The 27,338-nt window shown below is 34.9% G+C and overlaps 1 protein-coding gene across 1 annotated transcript in view; it reads left to right on the top strand.

Annotated features, from left to right (window-relative positions):
- The first annotated feature begins 4,726 nt into the window (after positions 1-4,726).
- LOC149776007 (putative citrate synthase 2, mitochondrial) overlaps positions 4,727-27,338 on the top strand; it is a 36,270-nt gene continuing 13,658 nt past the window's right edge. The window contains exons 1-7 of the mRNA XM_089941525.1: positions 4,727-4,861; positions 5,882-5,932; positions 11,472-11,579; positions 12,429-12,650; positions 20,902-21,072; positions 23,411-23,610; positions 26,387-26,516. Coding sequence (XP_089797651.1) covers positions 4,814-4,861; positions 5,882-5,932; positions 11,472-11,579; positions 12,429-12,650; positions 20,902-21,072; positions 23,411-23,610; positions 26,387-26,516 — 930 coding nt within the window. The 5' untranslated portion in view covers positions 4,727-4,813. The remainder of the gene's footprint in view (positions 4,862-5,881; positions 5,933-11,471; positions 11,580-12,428; positions 12,651-20,901; positions 21,073-23,410; positions 23,611-26,386; positions 26,517-27,338) is intronic.

A 27,338-nucleotide genomic window follows, 5' to 3' on the forward strand; every position in this document is an offset into this window, starting at 1 on the left:
GAAGTTAGCAAAAGTATTCGCAATTTATAAGGGAAATGAAAAGAATGACCCATCCAACAATCGACCCATATCTGTTCTATCCGTACTTTCAAAAATTATGGAAAAACATGTCAGCAAGCATATTTTCAGACATATTGACAAGTACCAACTCCTCCATAGATCACAGTCAGGTTTTCGAAAGAATCATTCATGTCAAACTGCAATGACAAAACTTATAGACCAATGGCTACTAACAGTATAATCAGGTGAACTTACTGGTGCAATCTTCATTGATTTTAAAAAAGCATTCGATTTGGTTGACCATTCGGTGCTCATTAAAAAACTTTCAGCCAACAAATTTTCTCCAAACTCAGTTGCCTGGTTCACGTCGTATCTCACAAACAGACACCAGGTTGTTTGCACGGGTAAACATATATCCGAACCAAGTCATATCTTAAGTGGTGTTCCTCAAGGATCTATATTAGGGCCTCTTCCTTTTCTACAATTTATCAATGACTTAGCCTTGTATCCAGAGCACGCTAACACATATCTTTTCGCTGACGATTCGACATTGCATTTATCTGATAAATCTCTAGACTCCATTAAAAATAAACTTCAAACCGACCTCAACAATATATCAGTTTGGTGTCATGAAAACAAAATGCATATTAACATCTCTAAAACGAAATGTATGACAATTGGAACAAGGCAGCGTCTATCTACTAACATGGATTTACTTCTAACTCAAAATGGCTTAGACGTATCTATTGTCAAAAATCAAAAACTTCTTGGTATCTACATTGATCAACACCTCAGCTGGAATGAGCATATCGATCACTTATGTGCAATGGTAGTCAAAAGAATAACTCTATTAAAATTGCTTCAAACTTTCTACCTCCACATTCACTTGAAATTTATTTTTCGGGTTATATACTACCACTGATAGATTACGGCTGTACCCCATGGGGAAACACATCAAATTATAATCTGTCCAGAACTGATAGACTCCAGAAAAGGGCAGCCCGAATAATACTGAAACTTCCTGTTATGACTCCCTCAAATGTTTTGTTTTCACGTCTGAAATGGCTACCTATACAAAAACGTATTCTTTATTTTAAAGGAATCATGACATACAAGTCTTTAAACGGTCTTTCTCCAGATTATATCTCTAACATAACTGAACTAAGATCATAAAATACTGAGCGTAATCTCCGATCGACGACAAACAACGATCTCCAGATTCCTTGGTCGAAAACCAATCATTACAAAAGCTCATTTTCTGTATCAGCACCTACTGTATGGAATTCCTTACCAATGATGATACGTAATTCAACATCGATTGCTTCTTTTAAATTATCATTAAAGAAATTCTTTCTGGACCAGCTGGAATGATATATTAAAAGCTCTAAATAGAAAACTTTAAAATCATATCCATAATTGATATATATTTGTATGTTTCTCAGTATAGTCACATATAGTCATTCATGTCAAATATGTACGAATGAGTGTGCGACGATACATGGTTATGTGCATGAACTTCTATTTTTATTATTTTATTACAAAAACTGAGGACCACATGGCAGATGGGTCAGCCATGACCAAATGTGTTATCCTCGTTAAAGATAGGTTATTATTATTATTATTATTACACTCAGTACTGAAATTAGTAATCTCAGTCGAAAAGTAAAGTATCGGATACCAAATTATGTCATGTATCTTCTTTTAATTCAGATTATCCATAGGAAGAAAATACTTACAAGTGGTATCCCTTCACGAATTACGACAAATTATATTGTTGTTGCTGCTGTTTTGGGGTTTAGTGCCATTTATCAGCGCAAGATAGACTATACATGGCGGCCTGTATAACTGGTAAAGGAAAACCGAAAATAGCCCGATAAGAACCACCGACCCATGGAAAGCTACCTGCAGCTTTCTCACGTACCCACACTGGCCTAGCCCTAGACTCCAACCCACGCGGATTTTGGTGAAATGGCAGAGATCGATAAAGACGAGCGCTTTAGACCACTTCGGCATACTGAGCCCCTGCGAGTTATGTGGATCTTTAATCTAATTTGGCGTTTATAAATATTTACGTATAATTTCTTTTATTGTTTGCTTTGCGCCCATTATTCCTAACTCCTTCGCAGTTATATTTTTGCCAGTTATTTCTTTGTACATGCCTTTAAGATGTTTATTCCAAACCCTCGTTGTCTTAGTTTTCTTCCGTTGTTTCTTATGCGACATCCAATTATTTTGCAAGTTGTTTTGTTGCATTTAGGTAAGCGTAAACATTTCAGATAGTTGAAGATAATTAAAAGAGTTTGACAAGGCTGTTTACAATGAAGATTATCGTGTAAGAGGAAACACGTGTGCAAGTTGGTATCATATATTCTCCTCCATGTGAATTTAGTAAAGTACAATTTTGACGTCATAAATTATCACATAAAACAGAAAGTAAAATGAATGAATAAATTATGGCAGAACAGGCAGGCAATAATTATGAAAATGCCCTTAAAATGCTCAGGATTAGAGGTTGTAAAATATGACATAATTAAATCTAGTTTTGCTTTTAAAAAATGGTGATATAGAATGCAAAGTGAAAAAAACAACGTTCATGTTTTGTTTAATGAAGTGCCATGGGAAATGGGTATTAGTTTGACAAATTTAAACGTTCCAGAACGAATACTGTCTCATGGTCGCATAGAAAATGTGACTGAACAGGGCAATGACAGGCATGAACTAAGTATAGTCGTTTCGTTCAAGAAAGAAATATAGATACGGAACTGTCCAGAGGAAACAGCCGAAATATACTAAGAAGTCTACTTCTACATGAAGGAAGCCAATCCGAATTTCCTACGAATATGAAATGCATGCAAATAATGCAGTTGAATAATTTGAATAGCAGCTAACAGAATCTGAAACAACCTGTTAGAGTATTTATTGTACAAGAAGAAAGAGAATTGAGTGGTCATGTCTATGCAGCAGAAGTAGCCACTTACAAAAGATAATCAGTGAAAGCAGACTTTGAAATGTATGACAAAGAAGCAGAGACCATGAAGAAGAAAACAAAATCGACAACGAAACAGGCGCAACTAAAAGCAAAACTGGATTCATTAGAAAATAAAACAACAGCATAAATCTGAAACTTAAAGAACGATGACCAGGAGGCGAAAGGCTCAAACAACAGTATCAAAGAAAAAGTTGTGTACGTTGCCACGATTTTTTATAGACATTGGTTTATGACAGTAGCAACTTTTAGTCTAAGTTTAGTAACTGTTGTAAAGATTTTACACGAGACGTGGTAAGTTAAACAAGTGGTGGTGATGTTTATAACATAGCGGGTCATTCGTTGACAAATAAGGACAAAATATGAAACATTGTTAATTAATTACTAGAACTAGCTATAAAAAAAAAGCAATACCAGAATTACCTTGCATCATTCGCAGTGTAATAAGCTTTCTATTAAAATCAGTTTTTCAATTAAATTAGAGGTGTTTCGAAATTCTGGATATAACACAACTCTCTCTCTCTCTCTCTCTCTCTCTCTCTCTCTCTCTCTCTCTCTACCACAATAAAGATTAAATTATGTTTAAATCAATATAGAATGATAGTGGAATTAAATAATTACTAAATTATGTACAGTAAATAATACGACTTTATTGTCATGCGATAGGTATCTAGTAAAGTTTAACATCACATTCGCACAATAATGGCTATATGGTACCTACTAAAAGTAATGTTACAAAATGTAAATAAATTTAATTTTTTGAAAAACAAATCTACATGAAGATTAATTGACTGGAATTTTACGAAACAGTACAGTTTAGGCTCTGTGGTATCATAAATTAGGTGTGTGTGTGTGTGTGTGTGTGTGTGTGTGTGTGTGTGAAATCATTCAAGTGCTCAAAATTGTATACGAGAACAAGAAGTTACAAGCTAAAAATGTAAAAGCGTAAAATTTAAAAATGATAGGATACGTGAATTTCAAACCAGTTTTTAATGTGTGATGCGGCTAATAATAATAAGAAGATTTATCATTTAAAAAAAAATAATACAGAATTATTGTGTTCAGCAATGTGTTCGTTTTGATGGTTTGGTTTGTAAGGGTGTTTTACGGCACAGCAGGATATTTACTACTGAGGCAATGAGAGGGAAATGTCTTGTCCAAGGACACACTGCAGTTGGCGATCCAGGCTGATCTTGAAAAAATTTGGACCCACGTTAAAATAAATAAATATTTACCTCTAATTAATTGTTGTATAACATTTGTATTAAGATGATAAGAAAGCAGTCCCATTAGTGTTCTCAAAACAAAACAAAAATAAGGAGAAAAATTGAGCTTGTTTTATAATAATAATAATAATAATAATAATAATAATAATAATTATTATTATTATTATTATTATTATTATTATTTAGTAACATCCTTGTGTGCTGTCTCAGCTTCTTTTGATTTGCAAGTACAATTTTCAGATACGTAAACAATAGTACTCAACGTGATGTGGTACCAGAATCATACCAGTTTTATGCGTATTGAAGTAAAGATTAATTAGATGTACAGATTCCAAAAACTTAAATCAAAATTTCCTAATTGGTGTAAATGTTAAAGATAATGAAGAATAAATCTTAAATTAACACTATTTCTCGTTACAGTATAGCCTATATTGATATGTCTCAAAAACATTGAGCTAATTCGCTTGACACTCCTGTAGGAAATTTTTGCATTATATGTACAATCGCTCACTATCACGTGTCTATTTGTCCAACGTGACGTTACTGGTGTCAATAGTACACTGCCGACAGGAAGCATTGGGTTGTGATTAACTTGCTTACCATGTCTTTACTACGAACAGCAGCCTTTAGACTAATACAGAACAACAGGGTAGCTATACATTGAATTTATTAAGTTATACTTTTGTTTTTTGTAAGTGAAACAAATGTATATTTGTTAGGTTGTCCGTTTTTTGTGCAAATGATTATAGTACATCGTATGTGGGCCAAAAAGGGGTGAGCGTTGGTTTTCAGCGAAATTTCCTTACCCGCAGAAACGTTCCAAATTGTACACTGTTGATTAGAATATATCTCATTCTCACTCTTTGTCCAGGAGCAAACTACCACGTTTATTAATCTTTTTAGTATGTGTTGCATTTAATTAGTCCGAAATTTCAAGGTCATATAGAATGTCACGTAAGGAAAACCAGATAAAACTTGCATATACGTTGTGTACAAATTCGCACGTAGACCATCCAACGCACGCGGAATCTTATTCAAAATATCTGACTAAATGTCCTTAAAAGCAAGTTTTGCACGTTTTAACCTTTAGCTTTATATTTTTGAGAGGAGTAGCCCACCAACAAAAGCCTCGTGGTACCAGTTACCGGAAGACTTATTTTCATTATGCGTCTATTATCGACAGTCTTTTAATACAAACAGTTGCTATGAAACTGCAAGCTTTTTGTACAAAAACGTGTCATCACCATGCTTTCTGGCTATTTTTTAGATTTTTATACATGGCATGAGAGTCCAAAGTTAATTCTTTATCTGAAAAGAGTAATCCCAACTGCAAACAAATGCCCTTTTGGTGTATTTACATCAAGGATTGAGTGTGGGTGTGTTATAATGACACTTCACACAAAAAACCAACCTGTATTGACCGAAATTTTCAAACAACTTAAATGTTATATTACTGTAACTGAAAATTGTATGCTTTCAACAGTTGAAAATGCTACTAATAAATATGAACATAGATAATGCCATCAGAATTGTATTTTAAATAGAAGGATACTACACAGAACCTTTTCTTTTTCAATTCTCTAAATCTCCATGAAAGAATTTGTTTTCTGTTGAATAAGGATTCATTTGTATCAAAATAATCATGGCTCATTTGTGTTTTGTTTTGTAGGCTTTCTGTCCTGCAGTTGCTGTTGGTTACAGACACAAATCTACAACCACAGTAAGTATGAATAAACATCCCAATTTATGAGTAATCCCTTGGCAAAGTACATCCTGCAACATTGGCACCAGCATAAACAGTTTGGAAGTCAGGCAACCTGAAATGCAGCACCAGAGTTGACTCTGTAGTAGGACTAAATAATCTTTAATTTAGCAGGGTACCAGTCTAAATAATCTTTGATTTAGCAGGGTACCAGTCTCAGAGTGGGGGAACATTGGATACAGTACTTAATTCTTTAAGATCAGGTCTTTGTAATATCAGCATGGCATTTTTCTTTTGTATTATCAAATGCCTGCCTAGTGTGGAGCAGTTGATTAAAGTAGCTTTTACCAGTACCACATTTCAGAAACATGAAAAATTTGAGAAATATCATGAAATGTCCATTTTTATTGTCTTCATCTTTGGTTACAATCATACAAACTGTAATGTTCTCTTTATGTACAGATATAATAAGCAAGTTGCTATGTTGCAATTTTATGAAATTATGATTGTTAAACATTAGAAAGTCAGTCATCGTCGGCCTACAAGATTTGAAGATTTGTGTACTACATATTGGAGGTGGTGTTGATAGAATGCTTAATCTCTATAAAAAAAAGTGTGAAATTAAAATGTCCATTCTAAAATGTTTTATCTTAACCTACATTTTTAGAAGAAAATTTCAGACATTTTTTATGTATTTTTTTAATGGCCATTCTGCACTGAAAAATCTGCTCTAAAAATCTTGTTTTTGACTGATTATTGAAACTGATTGATGTTCCCCAAAGTCACCATATGATGAAACAAAGGTTTAAGTGTTACCCTTCAAATACTTTTAATAGAAATTTTGTTTATGGTTGTTCTTTTTCATTAGCTTTCTCCATATTTATGGTGTTATTACTGTTGGAGTATCCAGGATGTCTGCAGTGTTTTTTTATACAAGATAGAGTTGTACACCATCAATAGTCAACAAAACTTTCTGGAAGGCTTGTACATATATAGAATAAAATTTCATTGTAACTATGAAAGAAGCTTTCTGCACAGAAACTTGTTTTCCATCATTTATATTTACCAAACATTGTCACTGTTCCATTCTGATATAAATGTATCACATGTATATAGGAATAGAGTTCTAAAATATGATTGGTTCATTTGAAATCAAGGCTAACATGCCTGTCTTTAACTGCCATATTGGATTGCACAAACAGTTGCTGCTATCACAGTGACTGTATCTCATCTTTGTAATATTCAGTTTCTAATCATGTAGAAATGGAAAGCAGAATATTCAGAATTTTCTAAGGAAGAACAAGAAAACAGAACTGGAAGGATGTTTGTGCCATCTTGTTTAGATTTGTGAAACCATCTAGAAAAGGAGAAAACTTTACATTTTGCAATTTGTGTAATGTGATTTTGTTATTGGGCATGGAGGCACCTGTGATATATAAGAGCATGAAAAAGCTAATAAACACCATCTTGCTGCTTCATCATCAACAACTCAGCCTGAACTTACGACATAAAAATACCTGAGAGAACTTTGATCTAATTCTACAAAAATTCACTTTATTAAATTTAGAAATGAACCTTCCTCTTTCAATTACTGGTGTTGCTGGCGACAGTAAAATCGCAAATGAGTACTTGTGTGCTAAAACAAAAGCAGTTCTTTAAAAAAAATCACACAGAATTCAGATCATCAATGAAAAATGGTACATTGGAATTGATAATGATTAAAACAAAACAAAAAAAAGGTGTGGAAAGTGCTCCTACAAACAGCCTATGTCTGAGTGTGTTTTGCTCTTGTGCACCTTCTAAATTGGCACCCGAATGGAACAGGGTGTCCGTTCAGAAGAAGCAAGAGTGCAACACATGCATCTTAGACATTAAATAATTATTTAAGTTCCTACTTTACTGATGGTTGTAGATGTTGTAAATAGTTACATATGCATTAAAATTGTTAAAAATCAGTATTTGTTCATGGAAGTCAGTATTTTTGTACTCGGTTGGGGGGGGTTGACAGCTGTGGATAAGTAAGAATCAGATCAGAAGGTCATGGTTACTGACTAGATGCATCCTACAACACTTAAGATAATTGGTTATAAAAGAACTGTGTTGTTGTAGGGTTAAACACCATTTTTCAGCACATGATAGGCTATACATGGTGGCCAGTATTAATGGTGGAGGAAGAACCCGGGAAAACCCCTAAAAGAACCACTGATCCACAAGAAGCTACTTGCAAGCTTTCTCACATACCCAAATTGACCAAATCTGAGACTCGAACCCACGCAGACAGGTGAGATGGCAGTGACCCATAACAGATATCGCTTTAGACCACTCAGACACTCAGGGACCCCATAACAGAACTACAACTTTAAAACTGCACCATCAACATTTTTGGCATTATCATGAGTTAAAAGTGTAACATTGAACTTCAGTTGCTGTCAGTTTGGATAAATGAACCAAACATTTGGCCAGCTGCTCATAATTCAGTGCAGGAAGTGTCAGTATTTGATGCGTTCAGGGCCAGTCAAAGTGAGAAGGTGCTACATAAATTGGAGGACAATGGAATCACTTTTGTTTGAGTCACCGACTTCAGCCGCTATATTTAACAATAAATAAAGATTACACAGGATTAAAATCACATTTCAAAAACTGGAATGCTAAGCAGGTCATGGAGACTGTCAGGGGACAGAAAGACAGTGGTGAAGATCAGTGTACTTTATAGCAGACCTTAAAAGCTCATCAATCAAGCGGATTCATTCAGAACGAATAATTCCAGCTTAGGTGAAAATGTGTGAAAGATTGAACCTTAATTGTCCATGGCTTTGAGCAAGCTGGACTTGTTTCATTCAACAATTTTTGGTTTATTTATCTGATTAGCATTTGTGTGTACCAGCAGACTTGATTCAGTTGCTCAGTTGAAAGATCATTGAAATGTGAGCATAGTACCCTGTTGTAATTGGTGTATACACATGTAAATGTTTAGTTGGTAATTGCGTGACAAGCAGTAATTCTGGTATTTCAGTGTTCATTTGGATTCAGCATACACATATAAAATGACATGGGCTTTCCAGAAGATTTAATCTTTTTGACAACAGTATCGCTTGAATGAAAATTCAGTTTGATTTTCAAATACTTGAATCAAATAGTGTTGTTTCTTTTTCACTTGTGCTTATGAATACTTTATACTTTTTCATGTATCTCTCTCATCACTTCATGTTTCTATTTAAGGCAGTCAGTGGAAATTACTTCTGTTGGATACTGCATGCATACATACATACATACATACATACGTAAATTTACAGTTCACTTTTTTAAAGGGTTAAAATAAACATGTGTTATGGTTAGATTTTAAAAGAAAAAGAAATTTCCAAGTTTTCTGTACTGTTGGTTATCCAGTCTGTTTAAAAAATGACTTGTGTATCTTGGATATTCTTAAAAGAACTTCTGATTCCTTTAGTTTTGGTGTATGATTGATGGGTGTAGTTTGGCTTATTGAGTATACAGATTGGCCTTACTTCAGATGTGCTCCTGTCAAAGAACTGCTTGGTCATTTTCACTCCCAGGACTTCAGATGTCAATTGTAACAACATGAGTTGACATTTTTTGTTTCCTTTTTTAATATTTTGTAATTTATCCATTGCACTTTCAGAAGTTGGTACTGCCTACTCTGGTAAAATTTGTTTTCCCAGTTTGAATAACTGCTAAAGATAGTGTGCTTTGGGCTACTTCAGGCTGTAATTTTGAGCACCTGGATGCAGCCATTTTGGTCCTATGTACTTAGATCATGTTCAGTTTCCATAAGTACAGTATGTAAAGAAATTTCAGCAGCAGTATATGAATGTAGCATAGTCATTCCAAAGTTTCGGCCGTTGTGCTGTTGCAAATGCAGACAACTTTCTCTTTATACCTTTCATTTAGAAGTATGTAAAATATGTAAAGCACCACCTGTCTTAACAATTATTGGGGGACAGAAGCATACAGAATGTCATCTTAACAGCTCAACTAAGATGTAATACTGGATAAAGGAGTTTTTGTCAAGGTTAAACTTGATTGTGTTAGCTAGTTGTTAATAGCTTTTCAGGTTTTATTTTTAAATCGGGTGTTAAACTCGTCATCAGCACAGTGGGAGAAAGGATTATGACCGTGGCATTTAATGTGACCTGGCATTGTGTAATGTAACCTTGCACAGAATGTAATAACAGACATTCTAATCATTTTTTTAAAAATTTAAAAACGCTCCGGTGGCCTAGTGGTGAGAGCGCCTGCCTCGGATGCGGGAGGTCGTGGGTTCGATCCCCGTCCGAGTCATGCCAAAGACTTACAAAAATGGTACTAACATCTGCCTCGCTTGGCGCTCAGCATTAAGAGGTTAATGTTAGGACTGGATGGCCAGGTGTCAGGATAAAGTGACTGGGTGGGACATCATGCTACATGTCTGTGGCATGATGCCCCAGTGCTAGACATCACTATAAACTGCCTCACTGCAGACATTGTAGCGATATGACTGAAAAATTGTTAAAGCTACGTTAAAAATCCAAATCACACACACTTTCATTTTGTGTACTGGCTGTTCATGCCTAAATAAGTAGACAACTATTTATATGTACCTCTCTTGGTACTGCATTCCATACCAGAAACAGGTCACTGTGACCTACATTTCAACTTGTATTGGTTTTGGTTAGGTTTTGCATTTAGCTTATGACCAAACTGGTTTTTGGTACATCTTGTCTGGAATTATTAAATTTGGTGTACAGTATCTTGATGAGCAGTACTCGTTGATTTCAGTAATAGCTCATTGTGCCCCACATTTTACATTTGATTGGTTTGGGTTCAATTATTTTGTTTGTTCATTATTAAGGCACTGTTCTGACACAGTTGTGAAGTTGATGATAATATGCATCTTTGTTGATATCGCAAACTTGCAAGAAAAGTAGCCCATTGTGACCTATATTTCATCTTTTAACTACTTTGGTTAAGGTTTTGCATGTAGCATTAGGTGGGTGCATGGGTATATTGGTTTCACAGTATGTCAGTACAATACTGGCTATATAATACAGATTGAAAGTTTTAGTTTTTAGAAATTTTTTAAAAAATTAAAAATTAATATAAAGTTAACATGTTGCCAAAATAATGTTTACCAGTAGTTATAAATGGGCCAGCACTTTGTTTCAGGATCACTTTTGTCTGAATTTATTTTCTGCAAGAGAACTTGCACAGTGGCTACAAGGAACAGTTAAAGCATATAGACATGAGCAGTGTAATCATATATTACACTCTAGTTTTAGCCATGTGATACTATATTTCCTGCACATTTTAATTTTAAGCTGGTGCTGAGCTGTCAGACAAGTTACTTTTATGCACTTGTCAGTAATAAGTTAGAGTTGAGCTATTCAGTCAACTTTTCTGTGTGTATATATGCATTTGAAGCTGAATAAATAAAATTCAAAAGTTACTCTTTCAAAGAAGGCTAATGTCAGATTGGTTGTAGACAAGTCAGGTTATTGTATGCATTTTTTTCATACCTGAACTGTGTTGAAAATTTTACTGTTTGATGCTTTGTTTTCAGAGTTTGAAAGATGTGTTGGCCAATGAGATTCCTGTGAAGCAAAAGGAAGTTGCTGAATTCAGAAAGAACTTTGGCAACAAATCCGTTGGTGAGGTTACTGTGGATCAGGTAATTTTGAGCTTTGAAAATCCTTCTCCAGCTTGGAATTTCTCTGGCTGCTTTCTTTTATTCCTATTGATGATTAGTAATTGTGCCATGTAATATACATCCAGTAGAAGGGTAGATTGAATGGGGGAAATGAAAAAGAATTGCTGAGTGAAGCATGGAGAATGTTATATCAAAAAAGTTAGGAAGAATCTTGTATCACTTCAGACAATTTCGCTGTGTCATGGAGACAAGAATTCTCAGAAAAATCTTGGGTTAAATTCTTTCCTCATATATTGGGTATATGTAGTGTAAACCAAGTAGAGAATTATTGGGACCAAATGATGCGGTACAAGTATTTTCATAGCAAGTTGACACTTGAGTAAAGGTTTGGTTTGGCATTTTATGGCAGAGCAACTCAAATAGGTTATTTATTGCAAAGGCAATTGGAGTAGAATGCCTTGCCAAAGACCACACCACAGTTTTAGACTCAGGCTGATGTATTTTTAGGATTCATATCTGCACTATTTTGGTTACAATTGGGGCATGGTAATCACTGAGCCACTGTAGAAAGTGCCTCCATCAATTGAATTGTATGACATGCAGGAAGGTACATGATGTCTGTCCTGTACCTCAAGCCTGCACTTGTCTATTCTGCATTACCAAGTCTGCATGGGTAATGGCCAGTTGCCTCCAAACCAGTGAAAAACAAAAATGATTTAGTTACTTTGTGCTGAGTAGCTCAGCAGTATTTAGTTATTAACATATAGTCAGTGTTAACCCAGAGGAAAGTATGTTTACATTTAGAAACAGTTTGAATATAAGAAGATGATGCAAGTTTCTGGTGTTTCTGTTTATTCATTGTCTTTGTAGATGTATGGAGGAATGCGAGGAATCAAAGCCCTTGTGACAGAAACCTCACTTTTGGATCCAGAGGAAGGTATTGCCTTTAGGGGTTACACAATTCCGAAATGTCAGCAGCTGCTCCCTAAAGGAAATGGTGGAAAAGGGGAGGAACCCCTTCCTGAAGGGCTTTTCTGGCTTCTGGTGACAGGGGACATGCCTACACAAGCACAAGCTGATGCAATAACAAAGGTTTGTGAGATACATTTAGATTGATTGGGAAGAAAGAAAAAAATGTGTTTTCTGTTGCACTGGATTTAAAATTAAGATAGGTATTTATTTTTTTTAACATGTACATTTATAATGATTAGTATATATAATGTTCTAAGTGCTTCAAAATATTGGGCAAAACCAGTTTAGTTAGGTGCACAAATCATTTTCAGGAATTTGTTATTATTATTTTTTTGTTGGTTAAATTGACCATGGGGGAAAATGTGCTGGGGTTGGCAATGAGAAACTTGTTTGAATTCAGTTGTGGGAATTGTCCCATTTATCTCCTGCTTTCAGTTGTACTCTTAAATAAATCTAAAGCATCCAGTGCATTATGTGTAGATTTTGTCGTGTTTTCTGGTGCTGACTCCTTGAAAGTTTTATGATTAAGAATGATGTATTGAAACTAGTCAGAAATTGCCACTTAAATACTAAAAGAAAAGAAAAAAATACTGCAAGATAACATTCCCAGTTGATTTTGGGGATTTTTTTCCTGAAGGTGCATGTTCTAAATAGACAAGTAAACCAGACAGATGTATATCAAGCCACAATGGATAAAAGTGATGTGCATGGTTTTCGGCAAGACACAGATACCTCCTCACGGGGACAAGAAAGCCATATTCATAAGATACATACGGTAGCCCCCCTCTTATAAGGCCACCCCTGTTGCAGCAGGGAAGGGGCCTTTCTAGAGGGGGATGACAGATGCGAATAGTAAATACATATGAAGAAAGTCACAAGTACGTTTAATTCTAAAACATTTAATATTTTCATTAAAATATCACATGCATGTTGTGAAATAAATGTAAAGCAAACTTTCATCATTTTCAAAAGAATGATATGAATAGCCAGCCATTGATATAGTTTTAAAAATATAATTATTTTACAGCTCACGTCATCTGTCACTTTACTGGTAACAGTCTAAAAAACAAACCAGTCTCGTCACAATTAAAAATATCCTTGCAGTCATATCCCCTGCATATATCGTTTAGTCTTTTGTTCCAGTCTTTGACAACTTCATTATTAACATCAGCTGATTCTCCACTAAGGACAGAACAATTACTATTGTGTTGCACTTTAAATCTGTGCAAACATCCGTTACTTGCGGTAAAGTCATCATATCCCAATTCAACTGACAAAATTGTTGCTTTTTTGTCATTCAAATCAGGATACAAACATCTCCTGGTTCAAACGATCTTTCTTTCTCCGTCCATTTCACCTTCCCACTTCTGCAGAATTGTTTCCTTATCTTTCATGATATTGTTTATCTGAGTCTTTCCGACATTAGTTTTCTGCAAGGATCCTCGACCCCACCCCACCCCCCTTCTCGGTCAGTTGAATTTCTTTCACTTTCTCTTATAAACTGAGAATTTTTCTTTTCCTCGATGACATGTTGATCTTTTTGCAGTAAGTTATTCATGTTGCCAACTACAATACTGATAAAACAATTTTTTATGCGTCTAAACAAATTGCCATGTTTTTAAAGGAAGTGATCTTGTCATGTGACTTGTTAGTCGCAGTCTGGTACCCTATTGTTTTAATACATTTCTTTACACTAAGTGTGAGAAGCCAAACGGCTTCGATATGTACCATTAACATCACGCAGATTTGACCTTGCGGCCATTAGGATTTGTAATTTTGACAATTATTGTCAGTAGTAATAGCCACTAATTATCAAATTGAACAAGCTCAACATCTTACTTAGGGAACCCATAAAGGCTATTAAACCATTTTCCTACTGACTTGGGTATTGTACATCGATACTGCCACTTCTCAGCTGTTACTACTGTTCAATAATTGTAATCTTAACAATTATCAAAGTGACTAAACCAGACATCTTATGATTTCACAGCAGTATGTCTAATTGGATTACATGTACTTACCCGTTTGTACGGATTAAAATTTAAGTTTTTCTTGGCTTTATGGAATAATTGTGGCTTCTCGTGAGGCGTAAATTATATAATATTAACCTTAGTGGTACATGTACATTAGTCACCACTTCTTTCAGTAACGAAAACCTGACTTCAGGAAACAGAAATCAGATTACTCAACACACATTATGAATAAAATACTGGTTATGGATACATATTAAAATAAAATGCGGCCGCTTGTGAGGGGTAAATTTTGTATTATTGCACTAATATGCTGGTCGCATTAGCCGGGTGGCCTTTTGTGAGGGGTACTTTTGAACACAAACTCGTCGGTGCAAACGGATTCTGGAAATAAGTGGGTGGCCATTGGTCAGGGGGGCCGTTCAAGAGGGGTACTACTGTACATGCTAACCTGTTTTGGGCATAATCATTACGCTATTTTTCACCAAATTACGCATAACTATTCAGATTACGCATTTTCAGTATATCCCCTTCCCAAAAAATATTAATAATTTGTTTTCTCATTTTTATTAACATCCCATTAATCTCACATACCATATTCTAGAAAAGACGGCTTCTATGTAACTACGACATAAGAGTACGCTTGTCCAAAGACTTGCATGCACTTTCCTAACAGTATTATGTTATATTTATAGCAGTTGCCCTACTGCAAGAAACATGCTGGTTTCAACTTTTGACCTCGGGTTTCTATTTATAGCAGCTGTATGGCTTAGTTAGGAGAGAACGGACTGGATTTTTAACTTTTAATCTTTGCTTGCAGATTCTTTGTTGTAATTCAGAAAAGAACCAGTCTGTAGGTATTTTGCGCTATAAGTCAAGTCAGATTTATTGTAGTCGATGCGTGTTGGAGCAAGAATATTTTTCATATAATTTCACAGATGGATTAGGAAAAGACGAAAAACCAATTCAGAGATGAATACATGAATTACACAATACAGCATTCCATTCTAGGGATCGTCATGTCCCTTGCAGGCTGCGTGGAAAGGATTTTAATATGGTCATGGTGGTTAAACAAGAAATCTTGAATTAGCTCGTTTACTGACTCCAATACTGAGGTAGCTTCTTTTTATACAGCAGAACTAAATTGTTGGCATGAATTTTATAAATGCAGATGCATTATCTACCGAGTTCTTAATAAAACATGGACAGCCGCTAGCGGTAGAAGACTACATTGGTCCTTTGTTTAGACGGATATTTCCTGATTCCAAAATTGCAGAAAATATGTATGTGCAAGAACAAAATCATCTAATATTGCTAGGTGTTTAGTATTGCAAGAGACAGGAGTAGTGATTGTGACAAAAAGTTGTACCCAGTCTGTGTAAGAGACTTTGACAACGAAAAGGGCAAAGTCAGAGTGCTCTTCTTTCATTACCAGAATTAACAGTAGATTCCACTGGAGAAAACGTTTTATTTATTTGCATGATAATACTTTGAATAAACTTAAGTTGGCATAATTGTATGGGGTTTTAAGCTGATGCTGCATCGGTGATGACTGGAATTCATAAAGGAGTTGCATTCTGTATTTTGAAAAATGTCTCCATCATTGTACATATCAGGTTGTCTCTGTCATATGATGTACCATGTCGCAGGAAAAGCTGCTGATAAATTAGAAGAACTCCTGAACTATCATGTTGGCACTCCACTCTACCTGACAATGTACTTCATATGGATAGAGTTGATTTTTTCATATTATTTCCCAGCTAAAAGACCCAATAACTGTAAGATATAAATTTCCTCCTCTTCGTCAGGTTATTAAAGGAATATTGGTTCTTTACCATTCTAATGCTGACTGAGATTTTTCAGTATTCACAAAAATAAAACTGAATTCAGATCCAGGCTTTCTAACCCAGCACTTAGTGCTTTACTTGTGTGCAAAAAATTCATAATCTCAGCTGGTACAAAGTGTTTTGAAATTTGTAATATGAGAGTTGGTTGCTTTTTAAAGCTCAGTGTTCAGTACGAAAACTCAAAGCAGTAATTGATGTTAAAAGTCCAGAGGGATCAATAAATCATTTTTCTACATATGCTGATTGAATTTTTATTATGTTATATGTGGATTACTCTTTTTCTGCTTGGATTACTCTTTTTGTCCACTTGGATTACACTTTTTTCTCGCCAGGGGTTGGCATGTATGAAGATCATCCAGTACAGATCACTTAATTATTTGATCAGTACAAAAATCCACCAGTTGCATTTTATGAAAGTTGATGGTGAAAATACATCCAAATCGAAGATGTCAAATAATATATGAATAAGTTTGAAGGTGTTGATAAACATTAGATCTGTACGTAATTCATATAGATTTCAGTAATAACATCAAAATATGTTTTCAAGTCTAAGGAAAATTATGTAAATTTCTTTCTTAAGATCAAGATTAAAAATATTCCCACATGTATCAATTTGGTTTTATCCTTTCCATTACCTCTGGCTGAAATCTAGTATTATCCAGAGTATTGTCAGTGTTTAGAAATCATTTCATAGATGATCCCAGGGAAAGTGGCCTTTAAAAAAAAATCACTTGGTTAAAATTCCACATGCCACAAAGGGTAATTTTTATTGTCTCCTATTTTGACTCTGCATTGAAATTACTACTTAAAATAAATTTACAATTTTTAAAGGATTTAAAATGATTCTTTGTGTTGATTTGCCATCGAAAAAAGTTTCTTTCAGAATTTTTTTTTCTTCCCCTCACCAAGCCAATAAAAGTGAGACCCACGAAAATAATGATACTGCAGTATATCTAAAGCTATGAACATTGCGCACAAATTGAAGCACATTACCCATGGATATGGAACAGTGCTATTTCTATTCTGCAGATTTTATGGGTTACCTTTAATTAGTGCACACTCTGTCCCATACTCGTGTTTATGGGGAATGTATCACTGATTAAATAAAGTGGAACCAAAGTGATTGTTAAAGCATGAATTATTTTCATTTATAGTATAATGATTAATGAAATCAAATCCTTCTAAAACTGTTTAATAATAAAAAAAATAGTTCACCAATGAAATCTAACGTGGCTGCTTGTCAGCATACTTTAGAAATACAAATATTTATGTTGGTATCTGATGGAATTTTGTATACAGTAGTTCAGAATTGAATCTTTGAGACATTACTTTTTCCATTATAGAATCGGAAAGCTAAATGTGTCTTCAAATTCTCTGGTATGCCTAACTTGGATTCAAAGTTTATTTTTAGTTCATCAAGCACGCTGACATCAGTTATGCATCTACCTTCAACACAGATACACTACCATAACAAAGTATCTGTACTGGAACAACAAAAATGGTAAAATTTACATTATGTACATTAGAATCTTTGAAAAGCCTGTTCTTAACATCTGTAATTCATTCTTTTTTATGCAAGGATATAGATAAAGACTTGTTTGTTGCATTTGAACCATTTTTTCTCTCCAACACATGTCACAGTTATTATGAAACCTTTCTCATATGCCTTGTGACATTTTGTTGATGTTATGATCCTTTGAAAGAACATTTCTGTCTTTGGTATTCAATGCACCACCACATTGGTTCATTTTTTGCTAAGTACCCAGAGTTGTGTTTTTTATGGCCTTTAACAGTATATTTTACAAGCATAATATCAGTAACTGAAGAGTTGTCACCTCACGAGTTCAAATCCAGTTTAATCCTTCTTCCCAATGCTGCATGATAATCAAACAAACATTGGCATAGTATATTAGTTTTATGTGTATCTCACATAACAAGTTTGGCTCAACAATGTTGAACAAGCAGGGAGTCGACTTGCGCATGACCAGTGTTGAATATCTGAAGTTGATGAATCGCATTAATGAAAAATGAGCAATAATTATTGAGACAAAGGTAACAGATGATAATGAAATAAACTTATTAACTTAACTAGCCTGAGTAGTAAGATTAGAGCCTATTCACAAAATACTAATTACAAGAGAAATCAAAACCACTAATTATTTCCCTCTCTGTATAATTAGTATTTATTAATAAAATAACTTGTCAGTTGACTGCTCCAGTGGCCTGGTGGTTAGAGCATCTGCCTTGGACGTGGGAAGTTGCAGGTTTGAACCCCGGCTGAGTCATACCAATGTCTTATAAAAATGGTACTAACAGCTGCCTCACTATGTGCTCAGAATTAAGAGACTGGTGTTATGACTGGTTGGCCTAGTGTTGGGATAATGCGACCTGGATATCATGCTACATGTGTGCAGCATGATGCTGCAGTGCTTGGCATAACTATAAACTGTCACACTCCAGACATCTTAGCTATATGACTGAAAAATTGTTAAAGCTACATTATAAATCCAAATCACACACAAAGTTTCCAGTTAACATACATGCTTTTGAAAGAATATTAGAGTATCATGGGATAGCAATTACTAATCCTTCTGAAGTTTCAGAGTATTTTTTTTTTGGTACCCTTCAAATGTTGTGATCAGTTTTGGTCAATATTTTTTATTACATGAGCAATGCTTATGTTCAGATGCATACCCCATGATGGATTCTGCTTAACAAATGCACCTGCCTACATACTCCCCCCCCCCACTATTTAATAAGCAGGTGCCCCGTCCACCTTTGACATTTAGTCAGTAAAAGAATTTAGTATTGATATGTACTTTGCATCCTTTAATTGTCAAATTTTTCACACAGTATTTCCTTGGACAGATATTTATTTTTCAGTTTATTTATATTCAGTAATATCATGTTATATATATATATATATATATAGTCAAAACTACTATCATGGTATGGACAGCTTAGGTGGCCTAAGTGGTTAGATTGTCGGCCTCATATACAGAATGTTACAGGTTCGAACCCCACCCAAGTCAAACCAAAGACTTATAAAAAAAATTGTACTAGCAGCTGCCTTGCTTGTTGCTCAGCATTAAGAGGTTAGTATTAGGACTGGTTGTTCTGGCATCAGGATAATGTGACTGGGTGGGACATGATGCCTAATGTCTGTGGCGTGATGCCTCAGTGTTGGAGATCACTATAAACTACCGCATTGCTGACATTGTAGTGGTATGACTGAAAATTATTAAAGCCTCACATGGTATGTATCGTGATATTATATGGTTGTGTTATGACTCTGTTCATAAATTGAGTTACAGAAAGAAGCAAAACCAACATTGTTTTTGGGTAAAACTATCAAAGTTATACAAAAATGTGAGAGGAACTTTAAGTACTGTGAAGTGAATCCAGAATAATCCTGAAAAGTTGTAATAAAGTCCAAATGAATGAAAAGTTCTATTAAAAAATCTTTGGACCAGAAATGTACTGGTCTGCATGATTCTCATGACATTGTCAAAATGGCATTGTCCAGAACTCTTTTTGAATAAGTTACAATAGTTCCAGAATAATATTATAGTTAAAAAAACAAGCAATTTTTATTTCCACTGAACAGTCCAAATCTAAGTACAACATAAAACACAGATGCAGACTTGATGTTACAACAGGAACACAAGAAATAGAGAGTCCAAAATTAGGAATAATTCTGATTGCTGAATTATCTCCTTACATACACTTATAACGACTGTCACAGCATACCCCCATGTGACAGATAATACTACTCAATAAATATTTTGAAATACCTATTCATGTGACCTAGCCCATCCAGTGGGAAGTTATTTAATTCTTCTAGAACCATCCAAACCCCACCAGTCAGTGAGAAATTAACCCAAAGTCATCAACAAGTCTTATTACTATAAGACATTTAAGCATCTATTTATAGATCCTATATAATTTTATGTTCTTAATATTCCTAAAACAGACCCTAGTCGTCTAGGCAAAATCAAACTAAAGATATCACTACAGTTTATAGCCATGAATTAAGATTACAAAAATTAGATAAAATCATGTACCAGGAGCTAGAAAAAATAAAGGTATACATAGCATTTGTGATCCCAGCTCGCTGAGGCTTTTGAAAACAGTTAATGCTAAGTCAGCTATCACTGATAGAATAAGAAGTGTAGGTGGGGCACTTGCAAGGAGTTATTGGTAAGTTATCACTTAGAATGAGAAAATATAGGCAGATGACCAAGGACTGGACTTTGGCAAACTACTGATAGATATTTGTCTACGTTAATAAGTCTGTTAGTGTTTCATGTTGGAAAATAGTAAACCATGCCAAATAAAGACCATGTTATTACTATGAAACTAGCCTCTTAGTAACCCAACTTTCTATGCAGTCTGGCCACATTTTGTTGCCATCAAGACTGTTTAGAAACTAGTAAACCTCATTAAATTGGTCACCTTTGTAATGCAGCCATAATTCTCAATCCCAATAGCATCTGGTTTTGGGAAGTTTTAGCATATATCTGAAATTCCTTATTTCCTTTATCTCTTTCACAGGAGTGGAATGCTCGAGCTGCCCTGCCAAATCACGTCATTACCATGCTGAACAACTTTCCATCCAACCTTCATCCCATGTCACAATTCAGTGCAGCTATCACAGCCCTTAACAGTGAGAGCAAATTTGCCAAGGCTTATGCAGACGGCGTAAAGAAGTCCTTGTATTGGGAGGTATGATTATACTTCCATTCATTTATTTTTGTGCATATTTGTCTTTTTTTTTTACTTGTACCCCCGCCCTACCCTGCAAAAAAGGCATTTTGGATAGTATTTCAGTTCATGGTTTGGTGAAGAAGGTCCCTGTTGCAAGTGAAAAATAAACTTTATCAGAAAATAGTGAATATCAAGCTAGACCAAGGACTTAATTACCAAAGCTGGTTTTATTCCTTAAATATCCTTCAAAAGCTACCAGGCTGAAACAGAATATAATGTTGGTGAGTGCAGAAGATATTCTAATTGTGCAGATGTAAGCAAGACACATTTTTAGCTGTACTAGTCATAGACTAGATGAACTTATGTAATGGTCTGTTTGTCCTCCTGCGTTGGTCCATCCATTAGCACAAGTTTGTAATCACTACTCATGATGAACAGCCATATTGACATGGTGTTTTCAACAGAAAACCTCTTATGTTGCCTAGTTGGTCATAAATGAAAATGATTACACCCAGACTTTTAATATGGCCATCTTCAAAATCTTGTTTAACTCACTCCACCTGAATGGTCATATCAACATGGTATTTTCAATAAAAAAAAGATGTATAATGTCTAGTTCTTAAATGAAGATAGTGCCAATCCTGACCTGCCATCCTTATGACTTGACTATAAATCATATATAAACTACAGACATTAATTTTTTAAATCCAGATAATTGTCCATGTTTTATTTGAATCCAGGTTTCATGTTAAAATCAGTGGAGTTGGGCAGGGTACCAGACTAATTTTAAAGGAGTATCTTATATGCTTTCAGCTGCAGATATATTTTTATGCAAAGTGGCATGATCAAGTTGGAGATTTTTCTTATAATGGTGCCCAAGAAATGCATATTCAAAAGAAAGGGACAATAAACTTCTTAAATACTTTAAATAGCACAGAGGAAATCATGAATATTCAGTATTCTTATGAAGAAAAGCAGGAAGGGCAATAACTACATTTGTTGGACATACTGTGTTGATGTTTTGCATGTCTTGTGGCAAGAGCAATGATTGCTGTCATCGCAGGAAATTGAAGGAAAAAAATGGAAGCATTGTGTCAAGTTAGAGATAGCAAGAAGCCAATAAACTGAATGGGGTTTGGAACTGCAGTTTTTGAAAGTGGTCTTGGGTTAATTAAGGTCAGTGTGCTTGACAAACTTTTTAGTTCGGTATATAATGTTTATCATTACTGCATCAGTCTTTATTTTCACTTCTGAACTTCTTAAATGCATGTTTTCCAACTTGACAATATCAGTACTTGATATATTATTACACCTTACTGAAAGTTGGTCTGATTTAGGGAAAAATATTGACTGCCTTTCTGAGAAGGTTTGTTAGGGTTAACAGATTTGCCAATCCGACAGCCAATATGACAATACAGAAACCATCTTGAAAATCTTGTTAATGCTACTCCTTAATGGAAAGTTTTGTCAGCATGGAAATTTCATAGGAAGACTTCTTATGGTGTCCATTTGGTTTTAAATATAAATTGAGCTGATCTGAAAACCGTGTTGCTACTCCTTGTATAATATAAACTTTCTCATGATTCTAAGTTCATACTAAACAAAATGGTGCCACCTAGACAGTCATATTGAAAATCTTGTTTCATCTTGTCCTAAATAGAAAGTCATATTGACATGGGTATTTCACCAGAAGAATAATTATGATAACAAGTTGGTCCTGAATGAAAATGGTGCCAATCTGACTTCAAAAATGGCTGCCAGAATGAACAAACATTAATCTCCTGAATGGACGGTCATATCAACATTGGCTGTTCACCAAAATCTTGTAATTGATTTTTATTTGCCCAAAATGAAAATGATGAGTAGTAACTGACAATTTATGGGATTTAGTTCCAATCTCTCTCTCACTCTTTTGTATTCTCTGTCTGTCTTGGGAGGGGGAAAAACCATTCAAGTGTGACATCCTTGTCAAACAGAAAACCTTTTAAGATTTATTGCATACTCAGGTGAGTTGTTTTGCATTGTAGTAATGAATTCCATGAAAAATGTTTCCCCACAAAATTTTTAATTCACAGTAATTTTGGAAGCCAGATTTTGTTCATATGAATTATTGACATGGTTATAAAGACTCAGCAAGTTGACTTGGTATAATGTTGATGATTCTTTTCAAGGGAGGTAAATCTTACTAAAACTGAAACTAGTTGAACTTGGAATAGTGTAAATCACAGTATTTTATCATCATTCAGGTTTAGCAAATTTTTAATTTTAGCACATTAGCCTCATAACATTTTTCTGAATTACTGATTGGCAATAAAGATGACTGCTTCTGTCAAGTGTTTGTTAACAAATTTTTCAGTATGTCTATGAAGATGCAATGGATCTCATTGCTAAACTTCCCACTGTGGCAGCTATCATCTACCGTAACCTGTACAGAGATGGGACCTCTGTTGGAGTCATCGATCCCAACAAAGATTGGAGCTGGAACTTCACCAGTATGCTTGGTTTTGAGGATCCCAACTTCACTGAACTCATGAGGATGTACCTTACAATCCACAGGTTCAAAAGCTTGACTTTATTATTATTATATATTCATTATGCTTCAGCCATATTCATTGGAGGTGGCACTTTGTGTTACCATGTCCATTCTGTTATGTCTGTCCCTCAAACAATTCACAGGTTTACAAGCTTGTCTGTATTTTAATGTCTTAGAATTTTAAGTGTATTGCTTTAAAACTTTGTACAAGCTGTCAGCAATATCAGAATGTGTATATCAACCAGTTATTTTATTTCACAGTTTATTTCTTCTGATCGTGTATATCATTGATGTTTGTTGTTGTTGGTTGTTCATATATATGCTCATTGATGTGATGGGTTTATGATTTGTTAGACTTTTTGATTGTTGTTTTCCATTTCTTTTTGTCATTCGTGTCATTTCATTTAAACAGTGGTGACAAAATGCAGCAAATGCACGAAATTTAAAGCCAGCATGGACATGCTTGAGATATATCTTGCGTGAAGTGTTCATCATCTTCAACAAGCAGCATGTGTGCATTGTGGACAGAAAATGTATTCCACTCTGTTGTGTAAATCTTGTATGTACAATACTGGCTGCATCTGTTAATCCAGCAAATTGGAGGAACAAGGGATTGACTGGTTCACATCCCTTCATATGTAGGAAGTGGAGTGCGTGACCATTTTTGGCTTGCAAAAAAATCAGGTAACAATCGTGTCTAGGGATCTAGAGTTAGGATAACCAAGGTCACATTCCTTCATAGTGTGGATCTTGCAGAGTGTCATCCCGTATTGAGGCATCCCATTGAATGGTCCCATGATGTGCAGAAATATCAGGCAATGGTCATGTCTGGTAATCTATGGCTTCAATTGCCAAAATCATTAACAGTGCTGCACAGCATTCTGTGACCAATGGCTTCTGTTAACTTTGATTATTTTGAGACAAGCTGGCTCTTTTCACTCGAGACCAAGGGAAGAAACTCATACCCTTTATTATAGCTAGATGGATCCAGTTAATTGGGTAAACATAACAGTGACCCCTCACTTGAACACCCATGACCTGTGGCCACCCTCTAGATACATCCTGAATCCATTGGTACTGCTGATTTTGTATTCAGAAGTGCCCCTCAAGGATGGATACCCCTCCAACATGACCAACAAACATCATATTAGCACCAAAACTGTTAACAAATTTACCCATCTTGAGTGGCACATAAAAGGAGTTTAACTTACAAATGTCCTGACTTGCCAATAAGTATTCCTAGCTTCAGTCTATACAAAGAAATGACTAATCCAGTTATCCTTACTCATACTGCTGTGTTTTACTAACATGTTAGATTTTTTAAACTTTGATAATGATATGCTATTATTGATGACAATAGCTAACCACTGAAAAGTACATTATTGTTTGTCTAAAGTGATTGTGACATCTGATCACTCTTATATATAATGGTATGTTAGCCATTATAGCTTCTCTCACACAGAGACACTCTGGTGGCCTAGTGGTTAGAGCATCCATCTGGGATGCGGAAGGTTTTGGATTTGATCCCCGGCCGATTCGTACCAAAGACTTATAAAAATGGTACTTACAGTTGCCTTGCTTGGTGCTCAGCATTAAGAGGATAGTGTTAACCAAATGAGGGCACCTATTAGGCAGCAACGGTTTTTCTTGGCTAATCACAACATAATTGTTAGCATGGTATGTCCACACAGCATATTTGGCAAGATTTGTTTATAGTTTTACTAGAACACATTCATATTCTGTGATGATTGTGGATAACATCAAGGTTCTAGAATGTAGTCAAGTAGTTCCAGTTGACAAATTATTTTCCTGGAGCCCAAAATGCTAGGTTTAAGAAACATCATGCAAAGATGCCAACCATTCTGAATTTTACAGAATCATTCCTATTTTAACCTCAGATTACACCATTACAATCACTTTTGTCAGATTTCTGTTTTCTGGTCATATACAATTTATGCAGTATATTCATCATTGAAGTGTTTATAGTGTCTGGTGGTAATTTGTCAAACCACACCTAAGCACTTCTATCCCAAAACATGGAATGTTGACCTATGATAAATAATGATAGCTTAATCAGTACTCTGAATCATCAAAGAAAGTTTGTGAAAGTTGCTGAAACTGATGGATATGGATTATACTGTGACAAAAAGACCCCAAAATGTGTGCTGTAGAATTCAGAACTTGGTAAGCAAGGCATCAGTGCTGGATAAATTCAGTGCCTTTGAAGTCCATTCTCATTGGTATTTACCATGACACGTAGCTGGCAAGTAGTCTGTAGAAAGCATGTTTCAGCTTCAGATCTCTTTCAATTTGTAACATTTACTGCTTGAAATATATTGTTGGATATAAATTTGTAGTTGTCCTGTTTTTATGTTCAGATAATGACCTTTTAATTCTTACATTCCTGTTTCATGGTGGTGATTCCGGTATCTGCATAGACATAATTCTGATAGGCCTATGGACTTCCAAGGTATCATGGCTTTTTTTCATATCAAAGAGAAATACTAATAATTCATACCATGGTGAAAGAGAAAGGTAAGGCTTAAAGCCGAGTAGCATGTTAAAGTTCTTTCTTTGGTTTATTGAATTTAAGTAGGTTACGTTTTTTTCATTCATAGGACATAATGGTGGAAATAATTTAATTTAGGTTATTTGATGAACTTTGTTTCTCCAACTGTGTTCGGTTAGATAATTTCACTGGAAAGGGTTTATATCTGATGAACAAAATTAGTGGAGTTTATTCAGGTAAAGTTTATATTTAGATAAATTTAATAAACAATTTTTATGCTTATATTTCAGTGATCATGAGGGTGGAAATGTCAGTGCCCATGCAACACATTTAATAGGCAGCGCTTTGTCTGACCCATACCTTTCATTTGCTGGTGGAATGAATGGTCTTGCTGGACCTCTCCATGGACTTGCTAATCAGGTAATATTTCATATTAACTTGATTTATATACAAGTGAAAACTTGTGAAATGCTATAGTGCTGCTGCCTCAATTGAAAAAAAAAATGCACCATGTAAAACAGCTGTTTCACAAAGTTTTGATTTGAATAGAGAAATGATGCTGCTTCTACAATTTACAGGATACCATTGTAAATGAGGCGTCTCTGTATCACCAGTTAGCCTGCCGATTCATTTTTTTTGCATGCCAAGATCTTACTGCGATGTGATCGTTACATGATGTTGTCAGTATGGTGTAGAATTTGACCTTGAAGTATTGTAGCACTTTGAAAACTAAGAGATTGGAATTGAAATGGCATGGTTGTGACTTCTGTCTCTTATCAAATAATGGAAAAGAATATTGTACAATTCTAATATAGGCAAAAAAATAGCCTTGTGAAAGAAACTGACATTGTGAATCAAAAGTATACAAGATCATTGGAAATCCTCAGCAATTTATGACCTGTCATAAATTGGCAGCACAGGTTTTCTTTTGTGGAAAATTAATGCAATCTCATTAAACCTTTCATAGTGAGAAAACACTCACCAATACATAACCTTTTCGCAGTGCATTTGATAACAGCAAATTTATTGAATTTTTAAATAATCATTTAACTATTAATATAGGTAATTAATAATGGTACTTTTTCACAAATCTTTTCTGTGTAATGATCCTTACATGGCAATAGATACTTGACTAAGTAACACAAGGAAATGCAGACCAACATTCAAGTTGTTTTGATATTTTGGATTAATGGGATTTGTAAAAAATATCAGCCTGTTAAAAAGTTGAATACTTCAAAAAAA

This window comes from Sinohyriopsis cumingii, chromosome 18, assembly GCF_028554795.1.
Source record: "Sinohyriopsis cumingii isolate HCF-2022 chromosome 18, ASM2855479v2, whole genome shotgun sequence".
NCBI classification, from domain to species: Eukaryota; Metazoa; Mollusca; class Bivalvia; order Unionida; family Unionidae; genus Sinohyriopsis; species Sinohyriopsis cumingii.